Genomic DNA, 22848 nt, shown 5'->3' with positions numbered 1-22848 from the left:
TGGGTATTTTGATGTGACCGTTAAACCCATGTTCAGAGTTTGCTTTTAAAGCAATAGCTTTTCTAATTTTTTAAATGTTAGCCCTTGCCAGCACATCTTAAGATTTCCATTGCAATCCCAACATTAAATCCATTAAAATGCCCAAGAGTCTTGTATATATGTATATATTTCATATGTATCATACAAAATTTCCATTTTAAGGTTTAGCAACTAAATTGGGTTGAGTTTTTTGTTTCGATTTGAAGTGCACAAATTAAAAAAAAGATTACTAATTAATTAATTAAGAAATCGACGCAAATAAATAACAAAAAACTAATTCAATATATGCATATGTTAGATATAGTGGAGTTGATTCCATTGCAAAATCGCCGTACGGAGAGATTTGATGTTTAATTTTTGACTTCTTTTTTTTTGTTTATTACAGATTATTTTTTTAAGGTTTGCTTAGTGACTAAATTTTGTTTTGCGTATTAAAATTGCTTGCTTGGGTGTGTGGGTAAGTGTGTGTGAGTATGGGCGTGTGTTCGTGTGTGTGTCCATGTGTTATCGTTTATATCAATATGTATATAAATATATAAATAAATTTATAGGAATATGTGTTGATTTATTTTTTATTTTTTTTTCAATTATTTATGTTTTTCTTGCTCTTATTTCCCTTATCTTTTTTCCGGTTTTTTCCGCTAAGCTTTACGAATCGAATATGTATATTTAGGTGTATATATGATGTGCTCGCATAACCATTATGTCTTTCTTCATTTTTGCTGGCCTAGTTGCTGATATATTTGATAAAACGGAAGGACTCGCGACAGAAGTTTCGTCTTTTGCTGTCTACGCTAAAAAATTTGTTGTTCTGGTTTTGTAGATATTCTCATCGTATAAAACGTATAAAAAGCTAAATAGGTTGTTAAAAAAAATCTCTCTTTCTATGTATACGTAGATCTTTATATATAAATATATAAGTTTTTGTTTTGCTTTCATATTTCATTCACTCGCATCTCCTTGGGTCTATCAACGTCTTCTTGTTTTCCGTTCGTGTTGCAATTGCTGGTTAGGATCTCAAATTCTTGTGCGACTTCTTCTCAGCGCTTCAGTTGCGCGGATCGATAATTAGGGAATCCCCGCCTGGATGGGAAGTGTGTGTGATTGTGATACTGATGACGCGTGCAGCATCCCTTTGTGGGAGGGGGCGTGGTGCCGCCCTAGAACTCCCACTGGGTGGCCGAGTCGGTGCCATCGTCCAGCAGCTTGAACGCCCCGTTCTTCGTGGCGCCCAGATACTTGCCCTGCTGCGATCTGTAAGACATAACATACCAGGATTAATATCATATAGTAAATTCAAGAGAAAATACAGCTTTTGGAATAATGGCAAAGGGCTTTTAAATCTTTGGTGAATTTCCCTTTGTAATTATTCCAACTGCATCCACAGATTTGCCCCAACCTTATGCAGATCCTGGTCGGCTCACGCAGCTCCAGGAAGAATCCATCGCTGGGCGCATCGGCGTCCACCGAGATGCTCTCGCCCTCGATGCGCCAGTACTTGCCGCTGTGCGCCTTCAGATGCACCAGTCCCTTTTGGGCGCGCTCCACCAGGATGGTCTCGTAGGTGGCCTTGTTGCACTCCAGTTTCAGGTTGCCGGGTGTGCGATAGCCCACGAATCCCTGCTCGCACTTCAGCACGAGAATCGGTCTGTACATCGAAATCAATATAATTAGTTGATAAGAACATTAAAGTGACTCAAGTGCATGCCCTCACCTATTGATCAAGTAGAAGTAGAACTTGGCTATCTCCTCGATGGACTCCGAGGTGGCGAACAGATGACCCGAGCGCTTGGTGGCCAAGAATTTGCCATTGTTGGCCCGGAACGAGAGCGAACCGTCGCCGTGCCAGATAAGCTCGAAGAGGGCGTCGGCGCAGCGCCGATTGCCGGTGGCCTGGATGCCGCCGCCGGCCGAGAGGCACCAGTAGCGATCCTGGGTGGTGCGCAGGGCCCAGCGGTGCGCCGACCAATCGTACTCCAGCTGGAACGTCTCGTTCTCGCCCACCTCGTCCTGGTTGGCCGTCACATCGACGCCCTGCTTGACGCTCACATACCGCAAATTGAGGCCCGCAATGAAGGAGGCCTGGGGCAGCGAGTCCTCCAGCGAGAAGAGCTCATCCCGCGTCACCGACGACGAGCGCGACTTTAGGACCGCCTTGGAGCCAATGGGCGACAAGTATTGACCCTGGCGATCACGCAGCGCCAGGTGACCGCCATGATATTCGGCGCTGAACAGACAGTCCTCGTTGCAAACCACCTGCAGTTTGCCATTGGCGTTCAGATATCTGAGGGGATAGGCAAAAAAATAGGTTAGATCAAAGGTAAACTCTAGGATTAGGCTGGTTACAAGCGATGCAGCAGCAGTTCTACGCCTAGAAAACCATATGGAGGCAACTGTTGCCACATTAAAACAGAGTAAACAAAGCCAAATGGCTGCTGCAGCTGCATCGTTTACAAAACCATATGGCTGCAGTTGCTGCATCGCTTGAAACCATCTTTTGTAGATGCAATCACTCACTTGTTGTTGCACGTGTGCAGGGCATAGCGACCGCCCTCCTCGGCACGGAACTCCAGGGTGAAGAGCGTGTCCTCGCCCCACGGAATGTTGGCATCCACATGGATCTCGTCCTGCGACTCCGAGAGATGGGCGAACCGCTTGCGTCCGATGGAGCGCAGATTCACCTGCGGCCGGGCGGCCAAGTGGACCGTCCAGAACTCACTGGCGCCGGGCGTCTTGGCCGTGCAGACCAGTTTGTCCGGAGTGCCGCCCAGGAAGTAGCCGCGCGACTCGTTCTTCAGCGCCCAGCGGCCGCTGCCGTCCTCGCTGATGCTGATCTGGAAGCGGCTGCCCGCGTCCCGCTCCTCGCTCTCGCACAGCACGTTGCCAAACTGATCGACCGAAAGGTACTTGTTCAGATGAGATCGTAAGTAGATAATACCTGGAAGGGCAGGGAAGCAGATCAGTCGGGCTCTGATTTAATTTAAATTAAAATTAAGTAATAAGTAGAGAGTTACTTTTAAAAGATTTAATAAAGACTAGAAATAAACCTTGTAGGATTGGAAAAATTAAAATAAATACGAATAAGGTCGTAGGAAGATAATACCTGGATATGGAGGCTCGAATTTAATTTTAATCAGAATTAAAACCTAATAAAAATTATTACAATTTTTAAGATATGGTATTCCTTCTGAGAAGAAAGAAAACTCCAAAAATTTTAGATAAGTTTTTGAGAAGATAATGCCATAATTGCGAGTGGTTTGAAGTAATCGATTGGTGAAGCTCTAAATTAATTAATTGTGCACGTTATGGTTGTGGTATTAAAAGAAATACGCCTAGTAATACCCCCTGTGAAGATAGAAAAATTCAGTGGAGATCTGGGCAGCGAATAACCGAATTAGTGAGGCTCCAATTCAATTTAAATCGAAATAAACAACTTGCTAAAATTAATATGCAGCCAAAAGTAGCCCCTGCTGCTTCGGAAAAATTCGAAAAATCGGCCACGGCTATCATCGCCACCCGGCCACTTCGATTTGTCTCGCTTTCCAAACATTTTGAATGCTATCATCTATTAAGCCATTTGGCTCAATAATCCGTATCCACAGGTTGGGAGCTCCACTCCACCAGGAGCTGGCTGGCTGGCTGGCAAGAAATTTTCAATTTGGATGAGCTATTTTAATGGCCACTGCGCGAATGCCGGCTGACTTATGGCTTTGGTATTATAGAAAATGTTTATTAATTGCCAGTGGCAACGACCAGAGTGGCGGCGAATAAAAACCAGTTGCAGGCCGGCTTTAATTGTAATTGCTGGCCACGGACGCAGCGGCAAGACGGCCATTCCAAGTGCAAGTCCGACTCCAAAGCCACAAAGCCACAGCCAGAGCCAGAGCCAGAGCCAGAGCCAGAGCCACAGCCAACTCCAAATCCAATTCCAATTCGAATGCAGTCGCCCCTCTTGATAAATGATGCCAAATTCGTGAGGCGCTTTGTTTTCTACTCTGCAGCACGTCAAATTAGTGCAACTGGAATTATATCGGCCTCTGCTGCCGGAGAGGCCCCAAATGATTTATGTTGTAAGTAAAAAAAGCAGAAAAGAAAAGAAAGAGACTCCACTAACTGGCCGAGATGATAGTGATTACGGCTGGCAAATGGTTTCGACTCCGCCACTTAAGGCCCCGGAGTGGGGGTAACTGGTTCCGAAAAACACCGCTCCCCAACTAAATCCGAAACAAAACAAAAAATCACTTGCAGTCGCTGGATTAACATGCTTATCGCCGACCGCAGATAACGGGCACATGGATATTGTTTGCCATTTAAATGTTAAGGTGTGCCATCGATTAGCCACAAACCGAGGGGCCAATCGCGTGTGGAAAGCCGCAGCTGGGATTGTAAACAAAGCGCCGAGTGAACATCAAGAAGAATTCCCTCTTGTATTTGGAATACATAAATCCTTGCTTAGTGGTGACCCAGAGCTACTCTTATGGGTCCACAATATGACCTCTTTATATGCCATTTTATAGGGTGACCATATTTTTAGAGTGGCCAATCGCATGTAAGAAGCCACAGCTGAGTGGATATCAAGAAGAATTGCCTCTGATAATTTAAAAACAAACATCCTACAAGCTACCTCGCTAAATGGTGACACAGAGCTACACTTGACCTATTTACATATGTATGTGGCCAATCGCCAATGTGAAGAGTCTCAGCTGAGTGAATATCAAGAAGAATTTTCTGTCACATTAGGAATACAAACATCGTAAAATTGGCCCACCACATGACTTATTTAAATCCTATTTTAAAGTGTTATACCTTTAATCTGATTATTAATAATTTCGCATATATTCTCATAGCACTTCTACTCACTTTCACCGGTGTTCGAGGGTTCCAGCGTCCACAGCTGCTTCTTCTTCAGACTGGCGCCATTGGCGTTGAGCTTGAACCCAAAGGTCTCCGCGGTCATGTACTTGTGCTGGCCGTTGATAAGGCCGATGGTCCACCATCCCTTCTGTTGGTTCTGTGAGATGATGTCCCCGTTGCTGTGGCCCAGCTCGCAGCCCTGGCCGTTCATGGTGCTGATGGGAGCAATCTTGGGGCTGTCTCCGGATTCCGGCTTCTTTAGAGAGGAAGAACGAACTTTACGGCTGCAACGGGAAGAGCGGGAAAGGGCGATGAGTACAGGGGCTTGCCTACGTCTAATAGAGTCATGAATAATCATCTCATCCTAAAACAATCATTTCGTTTATCACATAATATTGGACACCAAGACGTGATATTTTAGACTAAGAGACCTTAAGACCTTTTCTTTACTGATAAATAATTGCTCATAATATATAGTTCATCGGGAATAAATATATTGGACAATATGCAATTCTCCAACTGAGATACTTTCACATATCGTATGAATGATATAATTTCCTAATACCTCAAGTAATCTTTGAATTTTCCCTCTTTGGTTTCTTACGCAACGACATTTGGCTGTACGTGCCCCCCTTTCAGGGGGCCCCTGGGTGAAAACATTGATTATACGTTTAATTATGTAAAACTATCCGCTTGATTGATGAACACTTTGTCGAGGGGCGTGGGGCGTGGGGCGTGGGGCGTGGGGTGCTTGGGTCTGCGTGCAAGATTTATGGGTCGTCTGCTCGGCTCTCGACTACCACTGGCTGTCAAACAGGGTCTCCACTGTCCTCGCTGTCTGCCATGTGTGCTGCATGCATGCTGAAAGGCAGTGGGTTCTGGCAGGGGGCTGTCAAGGGGAAAAGGAGTTCTCCTCCGACAGGGATCTCGATTCAACTGCCTGGCGCATTGCCATTCATCCCAACAGGAAATGCAGATAACATTTGCATTACATGGCGACACATGTCGCTGATCCACAACTCCAACTCCATTCTTTCCTTCTTTTTTTCTTCAATTTTTTCTTTTTATTTTCTTTATTTTTTTATTTTATTTTCCACATCCAAGTCGGCTCCAATAAATTCAAACTCAACAGGCAGCAGTCAGCTGTCAAAGCTTCGATGACACTTCTATCGTGTCATCGATAAAACTGCTTTAGATGCAATTCCCATTCGATTCGACTCGCAGCAGGTGCTTGGCACTCGCAAACGGGTATCCACACCTACTGGGAATACACACAGTGATCCAATTAATAAATCCAGAGTGGCGAGTCTAATCCCCGGCAATCAATTACCGGTTGAAATAATCAGCTTTTGATGAACAAAACACCAGCTTTGGGATTAAGAACGACTGTTTTTGACACTTTTCTCTAGCTGTCAGCTGTTTTGTGACGTCTCCAGCGAGATAAAAAAAATATGAAAAATAAAATTCTGCAATTAGTATTGTTTGCCTTGCCAATCAAATGCCTGCGAAAACCGTTCCCGCAACCGTTAGCCACTGATAAACCAAGTGTTTGCCAGCTGCAGCATTAAGGCCATTTGCAATGGCTGCAACAGAAAGAGGAAAGAGCCAGTGGCTGCGATAAATAAGCGGAATCATCAACATAAACAGAATCAAGAACAGAACAACTCATTAGCGTGACGCGTGCCTGCTAATCAGAGCTTATGAATCGCCGGGCCCGGATGAGTCAACAACTCCCGGCCGACAATAAAAAGCCGCAGCCAGTAACGCCAAACATAAATTAAGAACATCAAGAAAAAACTATAAAGAAAAAAGGGGAAAAAGAACAAAAATAAAGAAAAAATAAAAGAAATAAAAATAAATAAAAAACAAGAAAGGAAGTTAACTTCGGCAAGCCGAACTTTGTATACCCTTGCAGTTATAAAAAATAATCAACAATTTTATTAAATTGAATTCGAAATTCTATAAAATATAAAAATGTATATTCCCAATATTATAAGATAATAAGTCAAAAAGCCCCAAAGCTATAATTTGTTTCCTATTATTTCCCACCAATTATCCGATCGTTCCTATGACAGCTATATGATATAGTCGTCCGACTTTGATAAAATTTTACTCGAAATTCAAAACCAAATAAAAATTGTTATTTCCAAGCGTAGCAGGTTTTTAGATAAAAACACCGAAGATGTAATTTTTAAATATTATTTTACTACTAACTTTCCGATTGTTCTTATGACAGCTATATGATATAGTCGTCCGATTTTGATAAATTTTAATTCGAAATTCAGAACTAATTTAAAAATTAGAAAGGTATATGTTAAAAAACACGAAAGATATAATTTTTTTTTTAATTTTTTCCCCGATTGTTCCTATGGGAGCTATAAGATATAGTTGTCCGATCCGGCTGGTTCCGACTTATATACTACCTGCAATAGAAAGAAAACTTTTGGGTAAGTTTCAGCCCGATAGCTTTAAAACTGAGAGACTAGTTTGCGTAGAAACGGACGGACAGACGGACGGACAGACGGACATGGCTAGATCGACTCGTCTTGTGACGGAAACGTCTCCTTCACTGCGTTGCAAACTTCTGACTGAAATCATTATACCCTCTGCAAGGGTATAAAAAAGTATGACGAGCCAGAGAGACACTAAAAAAGGAGGCGCAAAACAGTCACGGGGCACAATAATCATAATAAATAAGCCGGGGCACAGCAACAGAAGCGGAAAAAGAACCATTTGGCGGCACAAAAGGTGTGTGTGGGACAGGCCAGGGGGCGCTTGGATTTCGCATTCTAATTTCTCAAAAAGGCCAGGACGGAGGGGCGTTAAAGGAGTTGAAGACAAAAGCGTGACAGCGACTCCTACATTTCCCTGCTTTTTCTTTTTTTATTTTCCTTTTTTTTATTTCTAGGCGTTGGCTCCCGAACAGGGCGGGGGAAAAAGAAAACTTCGCCTGAGGACGATGGCCTGGGCGTTGGCTAAAAAGCAAATCGCAGATGCCAGATTATCATCAAATGGAAGGCAAACGAAAATGAAAATACAAATAAAAATGAAACGAAAATTGCACATTAAAGTACAAGATCATCTTGAATCTGATATGTAAGTCATACAAAACGTAAGGCTTATGGGAGGAGAACTTAGTTTAATTACAATAGTTATACTAGTGATATATAGCATTTAAAAATAAATAATTGTATAATTTTACTACGATGTATAGTGATATAAATGGTATAAATATACAGAATTATAGATTATATAGAACTATATATTAAAGATTAGATTATAAAATATACTATAATCTTTGTTTGATTTGCCCTTTATACCTATTTCTATATTTCTTGAACATTTTTTTGGTTTTGAAATAGGTATATCATAGTAACAATAATATTTCCCAATAACATTTTGATTTTGAAACAGGTATAATAGATATCTGCATGTGCAAATTCGATTATTGGCGGGGGTTTTTTGGAGTCAACGCTCGCTATATGATGCCTCGTCAGCTCAAAGCTCTTCAGCTGCACCTCTCACCTTTCGCCGCCTTTTGGCCAACTCCCCCTTAACGTCTTTCGACATTGGGTTTCGGGTTAAATGCATTTCGATAGGCGAAAATGTTTGTGCAATTTCGCTGGAAAATTAATTATTGCCGTTTACAAGACGATTTCCACACACTTGAGCAGTGCAAATCATAATTAATTATGCAAACGAGTCGAGTCTGGGTTTTCCTCCTCTATTTTTTGCCAGTTTTATACGGAGGTCAGGCTGTAGATCGCCGGCCAAGATGCACAGAGAGACGTCCTCAAGCAATTAGACAAAGCCATGTTGGCCTGCTGGCCAAACACAACGGTTAGGCACCGTTGCAGCAGCAACAACAGCATCGGCTGCAACACCATCCCCATCATCATTACCATTATCATCATTATCGGGGGGCCTTGGAGGCACCAGCAGCGCCAATTACTGCAAATGGAGTGCCGGGCATCGCCAAGCGGAACAAATGCAGCCACACTGCCTCCGCATCCACATCCATGCCACATTATCCATCCGAACATCCACATCCATGTTCGTGTCCATCGCGATGCCAAAAGGCCCAGAAGCTGTTGCCAAGTGGCGCTGATTCGCTCTTTGTCTGCTTTTACTACCCTGCCCTTGAAATGGGGGCTATTAACTGGGCTTAAGGCAGGGAAAGTATGCTTTCAGTCTGTCTAAGGGGGAAGTAAAATAAACAAACTAAAAAAAAAACCCTAGTAACAGTACTCAAATATAATCGCTTAATCAGAAAACTATATTACAAGTGCTCTAAAAAGCACCTAAAGGAAATATCTGAATAGCTTTAAAGGTTTTATTGTTAAAATGTTGATCCATTTTTAGAGATAATGCTACCAACTGTGTCTAGCCATAATACATCGATTTGCAAAGTTTCACAACAATCGTAGGAGAGTTTGAAGTTAAGTCCAGGGAAAATGGGGCTTTTCCAGGCAGGGTATTTCGAGGCCCCATCCTTATAGCGCCGCATCTTCTTGTCCGCTCATTATTATTCTCTTGCTGCCTCGACTCTTTCTTCTGGCTGCTCTGCTCTGCTGGCAAATCAATCAAATTACACTATCAATATCGGCGATTGAATGTTGTATGTTCGCCTGTGCGAATTTCTGCTGCAAATGTATCTGTATCTTTTATCTTTTCCCTCATGAGTACGCATGTGTGTGTGTGGCATTATTAAAACGCAATCTAATTAAATGAAATTGCACACGCACACCACGGAGTGCTGGTGTGCTCTTTTTTCTCTTCTGCACCTGTGTGTGTGCGTGTGTGTGTGGTGTGTGCTTTTAGCAAATTACGAAAATGTAAAATATGATGGAAGCTTTATCGCATCCAGCGCACCTTTCACCAATTGACGTGTTGCTCTGCCCGGCTCTCCTCCTCCTCTTTCTTTCGTTCCTTCCTTCTCTCCATCTCCCCATCCCCATCCCCATCCCCATTCCCGTCTCCTGCTCCATGCCCTCCCCCTCCCCCCTGCTGGAAGACCCAACCTGCTTTTATTTTGCGTGTGTTTCGCTCTCATGCGTGCTCTGCCCGCGTCGCTGCCGGCGTCGCTGCCCCTGTGCGCGGCTGGTTAATGATAACGGTAAAGCTGGCTAGCTGATAAACGCAGTCGCATTCGAACAATGCGAACAGATCTAAAATGCGAGATCTGAAACCCGAGCTCCGTGGCCAGTGCAGCTGCTGCTCCGTTCAGCTGTTGCCACTTCATCTTCGTCAATGTGGCTGTGTCGCATGCGAGCACAGTGAACACTGGCTGGCAAGAACTCAGGGAGAACAAGCATAATCCTTGGTCTGAAAAACTGAATCACTGTTTGCCTATTTCTTAACCTATTAATATATTAAGAAAAATAAAAAAAAGGCTTGCTAAAATAAATTAAACAGAATATTTACAGATATTGAATATGTATCTTTAAAAATATTTTTAAAATATTTGATAATTAAAAAAAAAAAATTTAGTGATCACATTATAACAATGCTTCATTTTATCTTTATCGCTAGATCTACTCTACTCCAAGAACTCATAGCAAACTAGGGTAATCCTTAGTTCTGAAAACTAAATCCCTAAGAATTGTTTTCCATTACTTAATCCCTTTAAAATATTTATAAAAAGTATTATTTGAAAATAGTACTAAGTAGATTCAAAAATGCAAACATATATAATATGTAAAATATTGGTAAATAAAGTGATCGAAAGGTATTTACATTACAGAACAAGGATAATCATTACTTTTGAATAAAAAAATCCTGAAAACAATATTTCTATGACTTAAGAGATTTACTCTTTACATTATTATTTGAGAATATATTACAAAAGCTCTGATAAATAAAACATAAGATATAAAAAAATTGTAAAGGTATTTCCAAATATTTGAGATATTAATGATCTTTTCTGAACTAAAAAAAAGGCAAGCAAAATAATGAAAGGTTTTCAGATTACAAAGATGATTATTTAAAAGATCTATTGAGATGAAAGTCATGGTACATATATTAAAATATCATTTTCATGATGATTAAAATGTTATATAAACTTAATTTCCCCCACCATCGACAGGTGTCAAAATGTAATAGGATTGACCCTTTTTTCGCACTGCTCTCTATGGGCCACCTCAAAGGTGTTGCGTAAAAGCTAATGGTCTTTCCATTACCAGCGAGCTTCCACTGTGGCTGGCCAATTTCCATGCTTTGTGTGATTTTTTGCGCCGAATTAAAGAGCCGACTTGGTTTCGGCAATTTTTCTCACAAGCGCAATAAATCAGCGACAAAAGCGCCAGACATCGATTGTGCGACTGTGGATTTTCTTTTTTCTTTCATTTCATAAACAGCCTTAAATGAGGCGGAGAAAGGGGGTGGTGGCAGAGGTATGCTGCGGCATACGGTATATCTTACTGTACTGCAGCACGGCAGAGTGCAGCAAGTGGAGCAGCCCCGGCGTTCTGAAAGTACGACGAGCACAAGCAAAGATCATCCACGCCTAACAAGACATTAAGAGGGGTCTGGAGGCCTTGGGGCCCCGAGTTCTTGGCTCCAAAGACTCTCTTCTGCCGGCCAAAGCAGAGCAGACTGCGGACTGCGGACTGCTACAGTTAACGAGACTGCTGCACTTTCTTCCAGCTCCCCATCAAGTGGCAGGCAGCCAGTGGCAAGAAGCGCCCCTCTCGCGCGCCGCTGACGCACGCGCGCACGCGCTCTCAAGCGTTGCAGCATTGCATTGTGATCGTGTTCGTGTTGCGACTTTTATGGCTGTCAAGAATGCGGCGCAACAGAGCCAAGAGGAGCCGGCAAGAAATGGGGGTTCCACAGACCTGAATACCCTTCAAGTAGCTCTACCTATTCGGAAATTTAACCAAAAGCCTAAAAACTGGCTATCCCAAGAAAACCTCCCTGAATGTTAAGTACCATTATCAGATCTCTGGGTTTAAGTGTAGTTAGTTTGTATCATTAAGAGTTTTTGTAAATAGATCTCATAACATATAGTTATTATACAATACAAAGAAACATAACTGAGCCAAGAGAATGATATGATGTGATGATGATAAGATGAGATAATATATGATATATAAAGATTTGGGGTTAAAAATTTCAAAGATCTTAATAATGATAAGATGATATGATACATGATATATAAAGATTTGGGTTTAAAAATTTCAATGATCATAATAGTTTAAAAAAAAAACATTCTAAAATACCGGTAATAAATCTTATAATTGTTCTTATAATAAATATTTTGGTATATTGGATTATGAGCAAAACATTATGTACATTTATCTTTTAATATTATTGTATTATAATATAAATAAGTCAAGAGAATGATATTAGTGTTTTTATGAAAGGGCCTAGTTTAAATATTTTACAGATCTTAAAAGTAACAGTATAAAGAAAACACTCCAAAATAAGATCTTATTAACCTTGATGTTTTTATAACAAGTATGATATCATATTTCGTTGTAGGCAAAGTATCTCGGTAACAATCGACTAACTAACCATAACTTGACAATGACATATCAGTTCCCTGAAAATATCGTAATACCCCGGTGGTTCAGTGTGCTTTGGACATGGATGGCATCTCCCGAGCGGAGATACTCGAAATGTGAATAGTGGATGGTGGATGGTGAATTGTGAGATGCAAAAGCGTTTACGCCGCGCACACACTAATGATGAGTTGCCTTGGGCCTGTTATTTATCAAACATTTTGCGGCGGTTTATTGTTTTTCCCCAGCGCGGCAGTCGATGCCAGCTTTCTTCGTGTTTTTCATTTGGTTTTCGGCGGAGAATTTACATGCAGACGAAATTTCGCCAGCCGAGGAAACAGCATTTTTGCGGGCTGAAAATCGAAGCGAATCGAATGTGGCGACGGCGACACATGTGTAGAGGCCATTATATGGCCATGATCAGTTACGATAATTGCGGATGGCACACATTTGTGCGGCCGCTGCTGTGTCCCCATAATGAAGCCTTACAACTCGACCACAATTCAATTAACAACGCATTCAATGGCCGATCTGGTCTATAACCGGCGATCGTTTGTCACGGCAACCACTCAGGCGAAGTCCACTCGGCAGGTCACCTTTCCAATTGTTTTATAATTACCCACCGCAAAGCTTTTCCTTTGGCCTCTTCTCTACTCTAGTTTCCACCATATCTTTCTTCTCGTATTTTCGTATCTTTTTGCGGCCTTTGCAGCGTTTTTAGAAAGCGCCAAAACAAGTGCAGCAATCAATTATTACGAGGCAAAAGATCGACGGCTCTAAAAGTAAAAGTCACCGCCGCCTGGCAGCGAGACAAAAGATTAACAATCTTGGTATCTCGGTTTTCGGCGGTTCGCCAAAAACCGTTAGAACAGCGCTGGCGTTCGCAATCGAAGTTGGCCCTATGGTTCGAAGCCATTGTCATGCAGATTTGGGGCCCAAGACGAAGATAGTGGCAACGGCATCCCCAACGGCGCTACCCAAAAATAACAAACCCAGCGAGGTTTAACGATGGGCACAGCGAGAAAAAGGGGGGATAGTATCAGATATTTATGGTAAAATAATCATGAACTTTATCCGTTTGCCATGCCTTTAGAAAATATTCGATCGCATTTTACTTCTTTTGAAAGAGATCAAAATAATAATATTAATAAGATAAAAAAAATTATAATATGAAGATCAAAATAATAATAATAAGCTAAAAATAATAAGAAGATAAAAATATTTATAAAATTAAAATCAAAATATTAGTTATAGTAATATTAATAATAATAATAATAAGCTCAATAAAGTAATAACAATAATAAGATCAAAATATTAATAATAATAATAATAATAATAATAATAAACTCAACATAATAATAATAAAATAAGTCCAAAAATAATAATAAAATATTAATAATAATAATAAGCTCAAATTAATACTAATAATAAGATCAGAATAATAAAAAGCGAATAAATCGGATTTGAACTCATTTAACTCTTAAGGAAATATTGTAGCCAATGCAATGTTAACCAAATAATAATCAACAAATTATAATTAAAGTAAATTTTAACGAAAATATAAAACATTTAACGAAAGAGAACATTCAAATATTCTTGTGTGTCAATTTTTTCTAACGTATACTTTTAGTTAACTTTGGTAAACTGGCAGACAACCTAACGTACTACCGCATTTCTCCCAGTGCACTCCAGCAAAACAGAGCCGATCCAGTGCAATTTACAGTTGAAACGAGACGATCGGATGGACGGCAATCAAAAAATCAAAATCAATAATGAAGTGGAGTGATTTCAAATAGAGAAATCAATGAAAGCCACCGAAAAAAGCCAGGCCAGGCCAGGCCGAAACGAGACAAAACGGTTTTGGGTTCGGATTCGGGTTTCGGGTTTCGGGTTTTCGCTCTCTCTGCCTCTTTTCTCTGGGAGATTAGAGCGAATGGGGTGGGCAGTGGGGAGTGGGGCAGAAATATGAAGGAGGGATCCCATCGGACGGGGATGGCCTGCAATTAAGCCGAGGTCTGGCCTATTGGAAGCAGCTGTGGCCCGAGATACAAATGTATCTGTATCTGTATCTGAGGCAAAACAGCTAACGGTCCGCTGCGCTGCCAGCGCCCGTTGTTGTGGCAACACTGAAATTACCGCTGTGCTCTCGGCGGAGCAGGCAAAATGATTTATGCGCCAATTATACACGAACGCCGACAGCAGAGAGCGCGGGAAAGTCGCTTGGAAAACCTCCGAAGCGTTCGACCCACCGTCTGCCACATTTAGAAAAGCCCCCCCTTTGGGGGCTCCCCTGCACATTAATAATTTGTTCGCATTTTCAATGCATAATAACAATGCGCATAAATATCACGGAGTCGAGCAAATTGCATAGAGCAGATGCCGCTGGCGGGCATGGAAAAATGCCTTCTGCCCGGGATCAATATTTCTCCATCTCTCCCAGAGGATGCCGGCCATTCAATTCTAATTTATTATTATCGATTTGAGGTTTTCGCAGAGCTTCGTAGAAAAATACAAATCAGCAAAAATATTATGCCATATTTTAAAAGAGGGTATATCTTAAGCAGAAAGATATAATTGTGATGTGTTTTGGTTTGCAAGATGATACTATGATATGGAATACTAAACATATTGTATGATATATGATATGAATTATAGCAGAGCTTATAAAATTCAGAAAATAAGTTGAATGTAGGGGTACTATCCCATATTTTAGAAGAAGATACATGATATAAGAATTAAATAAATTTAAAATAAATATTTTATTATATTTTATACCAGTTTGATTTACAATATGATAACTTGCGATAATACTGAGAAATATATTAAAATACACAGCTTAATTAAATAAAATCCAACACTTTGTTGGTTTAATTTGCATTTAATTCTAATAGTAAATATATATGATTATTATTAAAAAAATATGATGGTCTCGATGGGATAGTTTGGTATACAATATGATATCTTGCTGGAATACTAAATAAACTATTATTGATATAAATTAAACAAAGAGCTTTGGAAACAAAAAATCAACAAAGAAGTAACTAAATATCTTTCCTTATTTTAATAAGAAATTGTATGGTCTCGATAAGGCATCATTACCAAAAAGATAATTATGATATTGTATGGATAACAGTTAAATATCTTGTACAAAATCAGCAAGGAAGTACATTTGTTTTCAGAATGTAGGGGTTGTGTGATACAATTCCGTGTCTTATATACGATAAAATACGATCTAACTGCCTTGCAAATGGTTATCCCACCAGCCCATCTCCTCGCTGTGGCTAACCCCAAGCTGAACCTGAAGACGAAGTCTGGGCCGGCCGCGGCATTTATGTCTCACTTGACAACCAGCTGGACCAGTTGCATGGGGACCCGCGATCGGATTCGGAGCTGCCGTGGCCTCCAGTCGCCGCTGCACTTCACCCAAAAGCATCTTTGGCATCTGGTTGCGGTTTTTCGTTGCGGCGCAACAAGTTTATCAGCAGCAAAATGCAGCCACTGCCAACTGCCAACTGCACCTTGCACTTGTGTGGCATGCGCCAGTGGCCACGCCCCCGGCTGCCGGCCTCCCAAAAAAAAAGGAGAAAAAATATAGATTGGACAAAATGAATTTGTGGCGACACCTCCGGGTGAAAACCCCAACGCCATTTGCCTCCTGTCGCCGCGAAAATTAACATAAATCGCTCAAAGTGGCAAGCAAACTTTGGCCATTCAAAGCATAACTATTTTGTTTTATCGGAGTGAGGAAACCAAGTGAAACAGGTGCCAAATAAAGAAATCAAAGTCATGTTGCTTGAATGAAGGATGTAACAATTTAAAAATGTAATAAATATACATGAAAATATTTTTAAATATATTTTTCGGACCATAGATAATCTTAAAAAAATACTTAAAAGTATATTTTGTTTAAATAAAAAAATTAAACAAATGTTTAATATGTTTTTCTGGCTACGGCAGGTAAATTGCTTGATATTTATTTTGATAATCCTTAAAATTTACTAAGAAGTATAAAATAAATAATTTTTCGATTAGTATTATTATTTTCTGATCAATTTTGTTTAAATTTAAAAAATTTAAAATATTTGCAAATTGGGTAATTGGTGGATAGTTATTTTGATAATCAATAAAATATACTAATAAATTAATTAAAATAAATTATTTTCAAATGTATTTTTTAACCGAAAGAAATGTTTGAATTTGTATTCCTACAATTTTAAAATGTGTGCATTTTCCAAAATACTTTTCTGACTACAGAAAGTAAATTAGTATTTATTTAGTTTGACCATCTTTGAAATGTACTATAAATGTATAAAATAAATTAATTTCCAATATATGTTTTGTTCAAACAATATATGTTTTGTTTTAAACGTAGTATTTCCTTTTCCATGCTGTAAAGATTGTTCTAGGATCTGTGTTATTGACACCAAGTGGTAATTATCGGCTGCTGCCTCTTGGGCTGCAGTTCATGCCGTTGATAATGGCGCATTGTGCTCATGCAGCTCGCTTTATCGAACGGAAGCGCAGATATGTTTGGGCCTGCGATGCTGAAGGGCCGATGAACCCGCGCAATATCAACGGCTGGGAAATCAGAAAAGGCCCGCGGCACAGACCCGGGAGCATATCAATTATTCGAACTGCCAGAGGGGCGGGGCGGGGCGGTGGCTGGGGAGGACCAAGTGCATCGACGACGACAGGCGGGCGCCTTGGCAACCCCCGTCCAAGAGCCCAGGCCCAGGCAGAACACCAGGCCCATTTGCATTGATAATGCTCGCAAGTCGGGGAGTCAGCGCGGGCCACTGATATATGGGCCTTAAGTGAGTTTTTTAAGTTGGCAGGAAAGGCAAAACAACGCAAGAGGCAGCCTGAATCACAAGTAGTCGGCAAGTCGGGTGCTCGAGAGGTTGGGGTAAGGGCGTGCCGTTGAAAGCGAAACCAGTCAACGAGAAAAAAGCCGAAAAGCATAAAAGGAGTAAGTAGGGGGCAGCATATGACTCAGCAGCAGCAACAGATATGCGACTGCAGAACCCAGAGAACTTGGGGGAGACGCCCCCTTTCCGAGGAAACAGCAATGGGATCGCAGGGAACTGAAACCCTTTTGCGCCCCTTTGGCACAAAGATTACGGCCAGAAAACGCACAATGAGTGCCAACTAGATGGGGAGTGAGTAAACGAGGGGCGATAATGAGGGGGAAGTGCACTGGCAGGCGAGATACACGAGTATAGGGGCTGACCCAAGCACTAAAAGTCACCCAAAGAAGTTCGAGTTACGAGAAACTGATTAAAAGACATGATTAGGAGTAGGTATCAAATCTTTGCTATAAAAAGAAAATGTTTATTCATTTTTATGTATTTTAAGATTGGAGAATTATAATAACACATTTTCAGCTGAGATAATATCAACGGAATGTTGAACTTTTTTGAAAACAAATCCTGTTTATGGGATTTTTTATAATTTAAACTATAAAGTTCAAGGAACTTTCAAATCTTTACTGTAAAAAAATAAATGTGTATACATTTTTATATATTTTAAGATTGGAAAATTAAATTAAAACACATTTTCAGCTGAGATAATATCAACGGAATGTTCAACTTTTTTTGAAAACAAATCCTGTTTATGGGATTTTTTATAATTTAAAGTAAAGTTCAAGGAACTTTCAAATCTTTACTATAAAAAAATAAATGTATATTCATTTTTATATATTTTAAGATTGGAAATTTATACTAATACATTTTGAGCTGAGATAATATCAACGGAATGTTCAACTTTTTTTGAAAACAAATCCTGTTTATGGGAATTTTTATAATTTAAAGTATAAAGTTCAAGGAACTTTCAAATCTTTACTATAAAAAAATAATAGTATACTCATTTTTATATATTTTAAGATTGGAAATTTATACTAATACATTTTGAGCTGAGGTAATATCAACGGAATGTTGAACTTTTCTTGAAAACAAATGCTTCTTATGGTATCTTATGCTATCATACTTTTTATAATTTAAAGTAAGTACAGTTCAAGGAACTATCAAATCTTAAACCTAAAAAAAATATATATATTCATTTTTTTATATATATTTTAAGACTGGAACATTAAAAAATACATTTTCAGCTGCAATTTAATTGCTAACATCAAGGGAATGTTGAAATTTTTGGAAAATAAATCAAGGAACTCACAAACCTTACATTTAAGAACCATTTCTGTCATTATAAAAACAAAAAACAAGTTATCGGAACAATAATGACTCTACTGACACCAAGAATATGGCATCTTGAAGAGGTAAATGCAGAATCGAACAAAGAAATGGAAGAAGTGCTCCTCCGGGAGCGTTTCTTCAGGGGATATAAATAGCTTATCCAGTGGCTGGCATTCCGTTCAGTCCTAGACACCCCCATTACCGCTCACCCCCTCGACAGGCCATCCAACCCCCTCCGCCCCTGACAGTGGGTGCGTAAAGTGCGTTCAAGGACGGGCGACAGCTGCAATTGATGACAGATACGCAGGGGTTGGGGTGCAGCTGGGGTGGGGGCGTCGCAAGGCGGGGGTGTAATGCGAGCATATGCAGCCGAAATCCGAAAACAAGTACATGGGCACACTCTCATAAATAAGCGCATACATACAGTGAGGGACACAATTATAGGTGTTCCTATCAAAAGGTTAAAACATTATTTAAACAATTTACTAAAAAATATGTTTAAAATAAAATGTTAGCAACCAATTAGTTACATTAAAAACATTTTTTTGCAAAATCCAATAAAAATAAATTATTAAAAAAAAGTTTCCACATTCAGTTAAAAATAGCAATTAATTTGCAGAGGAAAATGTATTATGATTTTTCAATTTTTAAATATATAAAAAATAAGTATTTTATAACTAAGTTAATCATATTTGTAAACCTAACATTTAAAGGTTCTCTTTTTGAGTTTTAATCAAAATAAATTTAAGAGATCTTTAAATTTTCTATGAACTTATGGTCTTTGTCATAGAGGTGATATTTATTTGTTTATCAAAGATGCTAGTTAAGTTTTTCAAACGAAAACTAACATGGCATAGAGGTGATAGAATTATTTTAAAATATAACTTATTTTCAGAAGCTACTAGTTCTTTGACCAGGACTGTTCTTTATGTACCAACTCTTCGGCGGACTGCTGCGACAATGGCTTCTGCGGGCGAAAACTTCAAGAAACAAAAAAGTAAAGAAGTTGCTCGATGGGTGGGCAATCGAGGGTGTTGGGGACCCGTCTTCGGGGAAGGTGGTGGGGGTGGGCCTGGGTGGAGGGGGGCTTTGTCATTGTCGTCGGTGTACCTGATTTCCGGCGAGCAGCGGAAGCATTCGATTGCCATTCCACATAAGCATTCGGTGGGTAGAAGCTATATATTATACAAAGGTGTATATATAAGATACGGGAGACGTTGCCATTAGCCCAGGCAAAGTCCCACAAACAAAACGTGACTCAGAGAGCGTGGGGGGAAGGCGGCTTTATGTGCTACAGGTCTACCTTCGAACCATCCATTTTCAGGGGAATTTCGCTCCTGGCATACTAATTGATCCCGAGAACCCAAGCGCAAAGCCGGCTAGAATGCAAAATCCTCATTGAAAATTATTGATTTGCCATTTTACTGGGGTAGGGCAGGATACGAAGGGGGGAGTGCCCGGGTGCCAGGGGTTCCTCGGGGGTTCCTCGGGGCTCCAGGGGGTGAATGTGCAAAATGAGGCAGAAACGCACTGCGAAACAAAGGAAATATCCATGACGCGTCGTCGGCCGTCGCCCACCATGGGTCCAAAAAATGTTTGTCAAAGCCAAATTGCAATTTTCCAATTGAATGCAATTTCTGGACGGGCAAAATACCCTGCGCTGTCACAGTGGTGGCTTACATTTATGAGGGGCAGGAATAATTATAGGGTTTTTGGGTTTGCAAAAGATAATTATGAGGAGTTAGATACTATGGGTTGCCTTTGGATTTGGGTATTTTTTAATACTTTTATAAATAAATATTTTTTTAATTTAATTTATTTAAAAAGCTGATTTTCTCTTTTATTTTTTTTTTTAAACTTTTTTTTGTTTTTCTTTTTTTACAGTGCTGTCTTATAAAGCCCACGCCCAGTGCCCATCCATGCCAATTTTAAAAGGAGCGATGTACAGAAAGAAAAACGTTGATATATTTATTTTAAAAATCCATAACAATCAATTCGATTTTAAGAAACATAAAGCCATGCAACATTTTTTTAATCTAATCATTCAAAATTAATATCTCAACTATTGGTCTCATTTCACCTTGATCCTTCAGGGCTTTATTTTGTTCAGTGCACACGGACGGCAGGACAAACGGAACTTTCGGACGGACAGCAGCGGAAGAGCAGACACGGATACATACACACCGACACCCGGCACCAATACGACTGCAAATCGGATTGGATGCGTTTTGGAGCGTGGAACAAAGGAACAAAAAGGAAACTCCGTGCAGGAGAGAAAGGAGCAGGAGAAAACGTAAACAAGGCAAAGCCAAGCTGAGCCCAAAGAGAGCCGGAGAAACAACAGTTATGTGGAAAAGGGGGCGGGGCCAGGGAAAAGGGGGGCGGCGGCACCTTGACTGCGTGTTTATGTCTGTTTATAGTTGAACTTGAATGATTGAAACAGAAACGAGTCGGCGGCGCAGAGAGTGGTGCAGAAATGAAGAAGAGAGAGAGAGAGGAGGAGGAATGCCAATGTCAAGGCAATTAGCCAGCCGAAAGCCGGTTGGAAAAATCAGCGGCAGCGGCTGGAACTGAAACTGAAAAACAATGCCACAAGGTGGAGCGGCCGAAGGAGAGCTCAAAATGAAATGCTAAAGTGAAAAATGCTAAGGCGAAAAAGGCGGGGAGGTGAGGGGCGGCGGAAAAGGCAGAAAAACAGAAAAGCACAGAAAACAGGCAGCGAAGCGAACTGACAACTGCCATAGATTTTATGACGTGCAAGAGGCCCAGAGTAAGAGCGTGGCCATTGGCTTACACCTGGAAATGGAGCAGCAGCCGGCTCTGTCTAATTTGCACAAGACGTCTGGAAGAAGGGATGGTCGCGTGACACGAGAATACGCTCTCATTCGCATTTGCCGATATTTTTTATTTTTATTTTCACTATTGTTTCGGAAACCTGAAATATTCCAAGTTTCCAATTCAACTTAGGGATCGATTTCAGTCTCCACTTTAATTGAGAAATTGTAGCACTATGAGCTAAATTTTCTTGTAAATATATTCACTTTTTAAAAATATATTAATTATTATTTTCAGTGGTTTCAGATCAAGGAAAGTATGATATATATTCTTTCATACCAAGGAAAGTATATAATTTATTTTCATTTCAAAATTATTGACTACTGGGAAAATGTTTTCCAAAGGACTCCCGTAACAAAAACCTTGTTAATATCTTTAAGCCCATTAACAGTGCTCTTATATTTTTCCTAAAACTTATTGCACCTTTTGGGCAACAAAGCACTCAAATATTTCAAATTTTCTGGTTAATAATTTTTTCCATTTTTGACATTGACTGGAAAGCGAAAAACAGTACGTGACACGACTTCGGTCATCCCTAGCCTGGATGAGAGAGCCGCGGAGAGCCATCTTTGGGCAAGGAATTCCACTTACTTTCTTTGCTTTTGCTGCTCCTTCCTTTTGGCTCTGTGCTCTGCGCTGCTCTCGGTGTTGTTGTTGCCGCTGCTGCTGGTGTTGTTGTCGCCGCTGGTGTTGTTGTTGCTGCTTCTCGGCGAGATCGAGATGTCACTTAGTCGCTTGTTTTATAGTATTAGTTAGTTGCTTATTATCCTGTTTTTGCGTTTTCTATTTAGCACTCGCTCTCTCGTCTCCTTTTCGTCTGCCTTTTAGCCGGTGTTTTTTCAGTGCGTTCGTGTGCGTGTGTGCGTGTGTGCCTGTGTGTGTGTGCGTCTGTCGTCACACCCTTCACTTCGCCAATTCGAATTTCGAATATATCTAGGAATATCTGGAATATTTTGGCCAGCAATTTAACTTCTGCCTCGATTCACACTCACACAATGCAAAAAAAAGTGAAGAAAAAAACGTAAACAAATCACGGTTTTACTTTGTGGGGCGGTGTAATTAACTCTTGTGTTTCCCTTTGTGTTTTACCCTGCTCGCAGTGGGCAGAAGGCAATCGAACGCTTCGCTTTGTCCGGCTCTATTTTTGGTATGGCAGAAAAGGATTTTCACGATTCGAGATTTCTGATTGCAGGTTTTCTGAGACGAGACGCATGCGCGCACAACGTTGCTTCTTGCGAGAGAGAGAGAGAGGAGAGAACGACCGCTCACGAATTGCACTCGAGTGGGAATGAAACCCGTTGCGAGCGAGGCCGCGCTATTTGTATCGCCCGCCAGAGATGCCGCTGTTGCGGTCGCGCCGGTTTCCCGCCAGATGGGCGCTCTGGTCGCACTGCAATCTGGCTAGGTTTCTAGCTAGTGCAGCTTAT

The 22848-nt window shown here is 40.6% G+C and overlaps 1 protein-coding gene across 2 annotated transcripts; it reads right to left on the bottom strand.

The window, feature by feature from the left end:
• Positions 1–148: 148 nt before the first annotated feature.
• LOC108028858 (protein singed) lies at positions 149–22709 on the bottom strand. 2 transcript variants are annotated; one of them, XM_017100847.1, is made up of 7 exons: positions 22464–22709; positions 22013–22364; positions 4900–5177; positions 2557–2977; positions 1754–2323; positions 1439–1687; positions 149–1293 (listed from the first exon to the last, which is right to left on the bottom strand). In XM_017100847.1, exons 3-7 carry the CDS (start codon positions 5102–5104, stop codon positions 1200–1202), a joined length of 1539 nt encoding a protein of 512 aa, XP_016956336.1. In that variant the 5' UTR covers positions 5105–5177; positions 22013–22364; positions 22464–22709; the 3' UTR covers positions 149–1199. The 2 variants fall into 2 exon arrangements, with proteins under 2 accessions (XP_016956336.1, XP_016956335.1); XM_017100846.1 differs by having other exon boundaries at positions 22013–22709.
• Between the last annotated feature and the right edge of the window lie 139 nt (positions 22710–22848).

This window comes from Drosophila biarmipes, chromosome X (assembly GCF_025231255.1).
Source record: "Drosophila biarmipes strain raj3 chromosome X, RU_DBia_V1.1, whole genome shotgun sequence".
NCBI classification, from domain to species: Eukaryota; Metazoa; Arthropoda; class Insecta; order Diptera; family Drosophilidae; genus Drosophila; species Drosophila biarmipes.
Note: the sequence above shows the minus strand (reverse complement) of the source record. Positions and strands in the feature narration are given on the sequence as shown.